This window comes from Quercus lobata, chromosome 10 (assembly GCF_001633185.2).
Source record: "Quercus lobata isolate SW786 chromosome 10, ValleyOak3.0 Primary Assembly, whole genome shotgun sequence".
Lineage (NCBI taxonomy): Eukaryota > Viridiplantae > Streptophyta > Magnoliopsida > Fagales > Fagaceae > Quercus > Quercus lobata.
The window spans coordinates 11,853,043-11,861,158 of NC_044913.1; the positions used below are offsets into that span (position 1 = coordinate 11,853,043).

Genomic DNA, 8,116 nt, shown 5'->3' on the forward strand with positions numbered 1-8,116 from the left:
TTAGTATTTGTAAAATTTGTTATGAAAATTGTTACGTTTGTACCATTACTCTTTAAAATGTTCCATTTAATTTGTCCGTGTAAAATAAATAAGTACTTTGACCAAATATGAGAGAAGGTTAACATTATATATAAAGGACCATTTAACTTGTACACCTTGTGTTGGGCTTTTTATACTAATTTTGGAAGTACGACTGTAAATGAATTAAGTTGTTTATAAATAGCTTGAGTTTGGCTTGAGAAAAAACTTGTTTATGTTAGTTTATTTAGTAAACAAGTCAGGCTCAAATCCAACTTTAGGCTTAATTATTAAACAAGTCAAGTTCAAACATGATAATGTGTTCATGAATAAACTCGTAAACGTGAGAGTTTGAATAAACTATATAGATTATAGAGTACTATATTTTTATATGTATACTCATCTAAAAATTATTTATATAGACTTGAAATTGAATTGTATAATAAATTGGTTCATTTGATATAAAATTATTATTTGTAATTTATTTATAACATAAACAATCCATTTGTGATAATAATAAAAAATAAAAAATTCATAAATTTGTGAATAAGTAAAACATTTTAATCATAGTTTTACCATACATAGGGGGGAAAAAGTTAATCAAGTAGCTCGAGCTTGTTCAACAAGAAATAAACCGAACTTAAACATGTAATTTTGTTTGGTGACTTGAACTCCATTCATATTCAAAATAAAGTTAACAAGTCTGAATTTTTAATTCTCGACTCAATATCAACATTACAAGACTATTTTATTATCCAATATTGATTTTCGTAGTAGTACGAAAAATACCAACTGTACTAGACAATACTACGGAATGGAAGGGCATTTAAAATAGCAAAAATGTGTTCTTCGTCATTAATAGGTTTGCTCATGGTAATTGTGGCCTTTCGGGAGAATCGATGACTGCATCAAAGATGCACTTGCTATTACTAGTACATCTGAGAATTCTTAATTGGCTAGTTATAAATAGCCCCAGACTGCGGAACAACCTTGGGAAGTCCTGAGTTGTTACCAACTCTTTCAAATAACGAAATATAAAACTAAAGTAATGTTGCGGCTTTCAATTGCAATGTGATCCTCTTGTGGCCTCTTTCTATGGTAGATAGGGTTGCAGTTGGCAGTTCTTCACTTCAAGTAAATCAATATTCAAATCATCATTAGCATATACATTAATAAATGGTCATATAAATGTTCAGGTATAAAGTTTGAACCATCCTTCCTACTTCGACCTGTCAATAAATAAATTATCCTCAAGATTGCTATGACATTGACTTTTTAGGTGACACCTAAAACCCACATATAGAAGTGGACTACCAAACTAAACCACCCAATAAAAAGTGGATTACTTGCAAGTTTCAAATTTTCAGAGTACAAAATAAGGTTGGTCACAATGAGATTTGAACACAGCTACAGTTTGGATTTGAGCATTTAAAATCAAAGAATTAGAAGACCAATTGTTAGCTTAAGTACATGATGACATAAACTTTAAAGATTTTACTTAAACAAAACATTGCAAATTTGTAATACCATTATGGATTTGAAATGATATTTTACAACTATTTATTTCAATACACATTAATAAAATTCAAATCCTTCAATTTCAACAATAGACAAAAATGTGTCCTTTCATACTATTCAAATCATTTAAGCTAAAAATTGCATTCCAAATCACTCTCTTTCAATACCTCTACACAAACGAACCATAATGGACTTTAGTTTCCAAATATCCTGATATTATAAACAAAGCTAGGCAGAGAGTAAGCAAACCTATAATTCTTGAATAATGAAAAACAAATGATGAAAATGTTATTGAAGCTTTAACATAATTACGTCAACAGAATATTACAAAATAAAATATCCTTCAACCAATATAATCATATAAATTAATAGAACAACCAATCCCGCCCGGCAATTATTTCATTGACCCCCGCAACAAAAAACTAATCAACACCCTCCTCCCCCATTTTATCTGTCTTCTTCTTTATCTTTCTTTCCTTTCCTTTTTACATAAATATGTCCTATAATACATCAGACTCGTTCCTGAATCTATAAAACATCCTTATAATACCTGGATGCCATCATTGTTTATACTATGAGAGTTGGCTTCAAGGAGATTCTCTAGTGATCTGTTTTTTCTGTTACGAGCTCTGCCCGCTTCTTTTAATAACTCAGACAACCTATTCTTCTCATCATTTACATCAGGATTTGCTGTCCCAAGCTTTTCCTCCCTCACTCCAACAACATGCTCCAGAATTTGAATCGCATCATCCAACCTGCATAACAAAACAAAAGGCATGACTGTAAAAATGAATAATTCATTTCCCAGCATTCACAACTAGCATTAACATTAAGGTCCTACTAATCCTTTCCTAAGATGCAATTATTAACCAAAAAAAAATTTATCAGACAATTCATTTCCTGATTTCAGTTTTTTTTTTTTTTTCCCCTGGTCAGCAGAATTCACAGTTCAAACCTAATTAGTCACCTCTTGATCTCATCCAAGACATTTTTTAACAAAGCAATGGCCAGAAATACTAAATTTAATATATATAACAACAAAAGGTTAAGTGAGGGATCAAAAAATGTGCATATCACTAGCCCTTGTCCAGCATTGATATTTCATTTGCCACAAGTTTCAGTGTTAAAGGAAGAAAGTAAAGAAATCCCAGCCACTTCTTTCGCATTCGTTTCTGTGCTACATAACATGGACTCATCAATTACAACTCAGATGCACTTTGCAAAAAGGGAAAACAAAAAGAAGAGGACTATTTTATATATATATATATATATATAAGTAAAAAAGAAGAAGAAAATTATGCAAGGGTAAAGTTTTCTAGGTAAAGTTTTCTAACAAGGAAACGAAGAATACAAGAATGATAAAGGGTCCATACCTGCCAACTGCATCATAGGTTCCAGCAAGATTGCTATACACCCCAAGTGTATCAGGGTGATATGGTCCACACTCTTGTTCCAAAACACTCCTAGCTTCTTCAAATAGTGCTAAAGCCTCATTTATAGCATAACGCTGCACACAAGCAAGGCCCATTTGATTAAGAGCAATTCCAAAAAAGGCAGATTTCTTCTCTCCACTTGCACGGAGCTTTGAGATGGCATTATTTAAGGAATTGTAAGATTCCGAATAATCCCCCAACATGTAATACAAGACCCCCATCTGGGCTTCAATTCCGGCTATTGTGCTTTGCTGACCAGGGGCATCATTATATATCTTTAATGCCTTCTGGAGCAATTTGATTGCCTGCTCAAACTCATTCATTGATTCATAGATAACAGAAACATCAGTGAGTCCACTTGCAATCTCCTCTGGTTGGACCCCAGGCATAGGCTTTTCATACATCCGAAGGGCATTTTCACAGTATGATTTTGATTCCTTTAATTTACCTGTCTTGTTATACAAATCAGCCAGACGGACAAAGACTGAACCAACGGCTGGATGATTCTCTCCTTTGGTGGTCTTGAAAACTGTGAGTGCTTTCTGATAAGCAAAAACAGCTTCGTCGTATCTAGACAAAGATAAGTATGTATCACCAATGCCGCAATCAACAGAAGCCACCTCCACTTCCTGGCCATTTGCCACCATAGCCATGCTGGCTAAAACAAGGTGCTCAAGGGCAGCTTCATGATCTCCTTTTGTTTCACATATAAGACCCATGAGCCTCCTATCCGCTGCCTCTTCAAGAGATGCAGGTGAACCATTCTCTTTATGAATGTCTAGTGCCATCTGACAAAGCTTTTCAGCCTCATCAAATTGCAATGCTTGAACTTGAGCTTCAGCCAAATACCTGCAAGTCTCACCAACTCTTGGGTCAGTGTCTCCCAGAACTTGTCTTTGGATCTCCAATCCTGTTGTATAACACCTTATTGAATTCTCAAGCTGGCCCAGCATAGCATAAGAATCGCCCAGTTGCATGTGTCCGGCAAATTTAGCAAGGGCATGCTCTTGACCTTCCTCAATAGATGGAATCTCAATCGAACGATTAAGAATTGGAATTGCCTCACTGTATTGGCCTAAGCTGCAGTATAACGCTGCTATAACATGCAAACACATGACCAGTTCTAAACTGGGCTTCCCATTTGCACATATTTCAAATGATTTTGCTGCTCGGAGAGCTAATTCAAGTGCTTTCTGAGAATTATCCCCAGAAGAAATCAAATCCCTTGCTTGCTTAAGTAAAAAGGGTCCTAGATCTGGATTGGCTAACTCTGATTCGGCAGGATCCTGAGATCCGTCCTGTAACTTAGACCCCCCCAAAGGAGAATTTTTATGCTTCTTCACAAGAGAGGCACCAGAGTTTTGTTTTTTCAAACTCTTATCATTCCGCCTACCCATAGAAGGCTTCTCAGGAGGACTTTTTCCCTTAGGACTTGATTTCAATGATGCTTCAGAGTCCAACTGCAAGTGAGAAGGTTTCTTTGATTTTCTTGGAGAAACAGATTGAGTCTTGTCCACCTTCACTGACTTCTTATTAGTGGATGAACTTCCCTTCTTAGAGCTTGAGTCACTACGAGAATCATATACAGGCTTATCAACCACTTCTTCTTCCATTATCTCCACCTCCTTCATCTCCCCTCCTACAAGATGGCGCAACTCTGAATCAATCCTAGACTCTTCACCATCAGATCCAAAGCTACGCCTAGAGGGAGACTGATCTGAACTTTGCAAGTCACAAACATTTTCATAAAGCTGCTCAATCGAGGTATCAACAACCTCATTAGCAGGAGAATCAGCAGCCGCAATCCCAGGGCTTTGTGGACTTGTTTTCTTCGGCGACTTATTTTCAACTAAATTTTCCTTGATAGGTGTAGAATTCCCATTCAGTTCATTCACAACCCCTTCTTCATGAATTTCATCCATAACAATGCCGGGCATTTTAATGTACCCAAAACGATAAAAACTCCGGTACCAAATAAATTATCTACAACAAACGTTCCAACATAAAGAACACATTTTATCAACAGGTGTCACAGCAGATCCAACCAAGAAAAACATATACTTTTACAAAACTCTCCATTTGAGAATACAAACTCTTCAATAAATTCCAAATATTCAATCAATATTTAACTTAACATATGTTAGAAAAAGACAAAAAGTGAATTAAACACAAAGCACTAATGCAACACAACATCAAAGACTTCAACTTGCAAACAAGCCGCTGGTGAAACTTCTAGTTCTAGTCCACCCCGACATATATAAGAACCAAAAATCAAGCAACTATAACAAAATTCAAACTTTCTTTTTTCTATTTTTGTTTTGTTTTTACAATCCACCAAAATTTCCTCATCAGATCTTCACAAAACCAGTACAAACTTATCAAAATATCAACTCATAACAATTACAAAAAACCCATGAAACAAAATCAATAAAAAAACACAAAACCATAAACAAAATCACAAAGCATAAACACATCACATTAAAAAAACAAAATCCCAAAAAACATAAACCAGAGAAACAGAATATGCAGTTGAGTCAACTATAAATGGCAAAGGGTACAAGAAACCAAATAAATAACACAAGAAGAACAAGGAAATTGGGTTCAACTATAAATGAACATAGAAATGAAAATACATACCTTAAAAATTGAAACTTGGGTGGTGCTCTATGGGGTGTTACACAAAGACAGAGATACCTTACACACAGAAAAAATCTGAACTTTTGCTGGTGGAATATATATAAGCCTGGGATGTTGAAAGGAGACAAAGAATGAGGGATTTTGACAAAAGGGTAGGGACAAAATAGGTAAGTGAAGATGAAATAATATTAAACAAAAAGCTTGAGATTTAGAGAATAAAAGGTTGAAAATAGAAAAAAAGAAAAAGTGGGTATTTTGCAGAGTTGGAATGTCAGGAGAAGGAAAAGAAAGAAAGGTCAGAAGGTGACTTCGCTTCTCTTCTTTTCTTCTCTCTCTCCCAACCCAACCCACCCGCGCGGCTTTTACAACTTCTGATTTGTCTTGTCTTTTTGTTTTACTTTTGTAATTTGTTGTTTTTTTTCACTTTTTTGCTGTATCTGTAATTTGCCACCTGGCATTGTATTTGAGATTATAGGTTGTAATTTTTAGATAACATGAAATGGCATCAATATTTTTATGATATTTTCACAACAAATTTTAAGTGACAGATTGTTACTAGTGGTTAGTAACGAGTAAAACAATATATTTCAGTTGCGATTTTGAATTAAAACCGGTAACAATTTAGCAGTTCTCTATATATATTATTTTTTTTTACTTTTTCTTCTTTCTTTTTCTTTTTCTTTCTCGATTCATCTAGGATTTATCACAACTTAATGACACGTGCGATTGTAATTAGTAAATCACCACTTTCATATAGATCTATTATGTCTTTTCTTTAAAAATCTACGTCCACAATATTATCACTACAAATTTTAGGTGATAAGTTTTTACTAACTATTACTAGTGGGCAAAAAAGTATTTTTATTAATAGGCTCAAATTAGAATCAGTGATAACTTATCACCTAAAATTTGTTATGAAAAATGTTGTAGATGTAACATTATTATTTTTTTTCCACCATTTACAATTGTATATGTCAGGATTGTGGCAAGAGTTGTGGCACAAAAATTGTTTCCACAAACTTTCTCATTTTTTAAAAAGCAATGCCACTACATATACAATAATTTTCATAATAGTTGAGTTGATATATTTTTACTTGATTTTATATAAATTCACAGCTAATATCACTTTTTTATTTACCATTAATATCTTGTCATCTCGATAGTTGTTAAATATTTTATAAAAATGGTTGTGACTTTAGAGTTATTGTTTTTTATAACAATAGATTAAGTGATACCCAAAATTCAACATAAATGTTGACGTGTCGTGTTGTGATTAGTGTATAACAAAATTATTAGAGATAGATCCATATAAAGTAATGCTCTAGTCACAACTTGCCAACTTAACAAATTCTAAAAAAAATTGTGAAATTTTTTGTCTAACATTGCTTTTGTTGTTGGAAAGTATGGCACATTCCATAAATTGAAAATGAAGCAATCAATTATATTGATATGAAATCCAAATTCAAAATATGCGTGTAATCTCTGGGTTTTGGTTTTGTGGACTTAGGTCATTTGGTGGCCACCATATGTGGATCCATTCCAATCTTCATTTCTCATATTTTCTTTATTTTTCTAACATTTTAAAATCTAACATTTTAAAAAAATGACAAATATGGCCTTGGGATATTTATTTTTCTACTAATAACATATTATATATGCGGGTCTTTTTCATTGTTGGAGTTGTATACTTGATTTTAGTTTTACTTCGACTCTTTGGTGGGATTGTTAGGTTTTATGGACGAAGGGTCCAAGTCTTGAAGTTACTTTCCTTCTGTTAGTCTTCTTTATTAAGCTTGATTACTTTCCTTCTTGTTATGTTTAAGCACACGACAAGCTTGGACTATAGTCTATACAGCGTTTGTTAGTAATAGGCTAATAGCTAGGATATAGTATGAATACAACACACACACACACACAGAGATTACATTTACTTGTTTCTACTTTCTACGCAACATGTGGATGAATAGTAATAGAATAGTAATACACATTCATTGATAAAATTTCTTGACTTTATTATAAAGATTTGAGAGAGAGTGAGAGAGATTATCCTATTGTGTAAAGTTATTTCATATATCCAATATGCTATACTAGTATACCATTATACCAATCTTTCACACAAATTCAGACCTCATGTGTCGATCTACACGTGTAACTCATTTTTTTTTTTTTTTATATAAAAGAAATGTATAAAACATCTAATATGTTGGATAATTTCATAAATTTCATGACACGTAGAATTTATTTTTATGTATTAGAAAAGTGTAGTACACAAATTAGAGCATTTTACCAAACTAAATTTGTTTGCAGTGCCGAAATTTTTTGCAGTAGAATACTCAACATCAGTGGTTTTATTTTAGCATTCAACATAATAAAATAATATAAATAACACAATAAAATAATATATCTACTACAATAAACAACAACCACAACCACCACAAAAATGAATCCCTAATACAAAACCAAACAAAACTCAAATCCAAAGAGAGAAGAGAGGGCGAGATGGGTCGGCA

The 8,116-nt window shown here is 33.2% G+C and overlaps 1 protein-coding gene across 1 annotated transcript; it reads right to left on the reverse strand.

Moving 5' to 3' along the window:
• Positions 1 to 1,776: 1,776 nt before the first annotated feature.
• On the reverse strand, positions 1,777 to 5,959 carry LOC115963777 (protein KINESIN LIGHT CHAIN-RELATED 3). Its single transcript, XM_031082941.1, has 3 exons — positions 5,607 to 5,959; positions 2,910 to 4,952; positions 1,777 to 2,291 (listed from the first exon to the last, which is right to left on the reverse strand). The coding sequence occupies exons 2-3, from the start codon at positions 4,904 to 4,906 to the stop codon at positions 2,078 to 2,080; spliced, it is 2,211 nt and encodes a 736-aa protein (XP_030938801.1). The 5' UTR covers positions 4,907 to 4,952; positions 5,607 to 5,959; the 3' UTR covers positions 1,777 to 2,077.
• Positions 5,960 to 8,116: the final 2,157 nt, after the last annotated feature.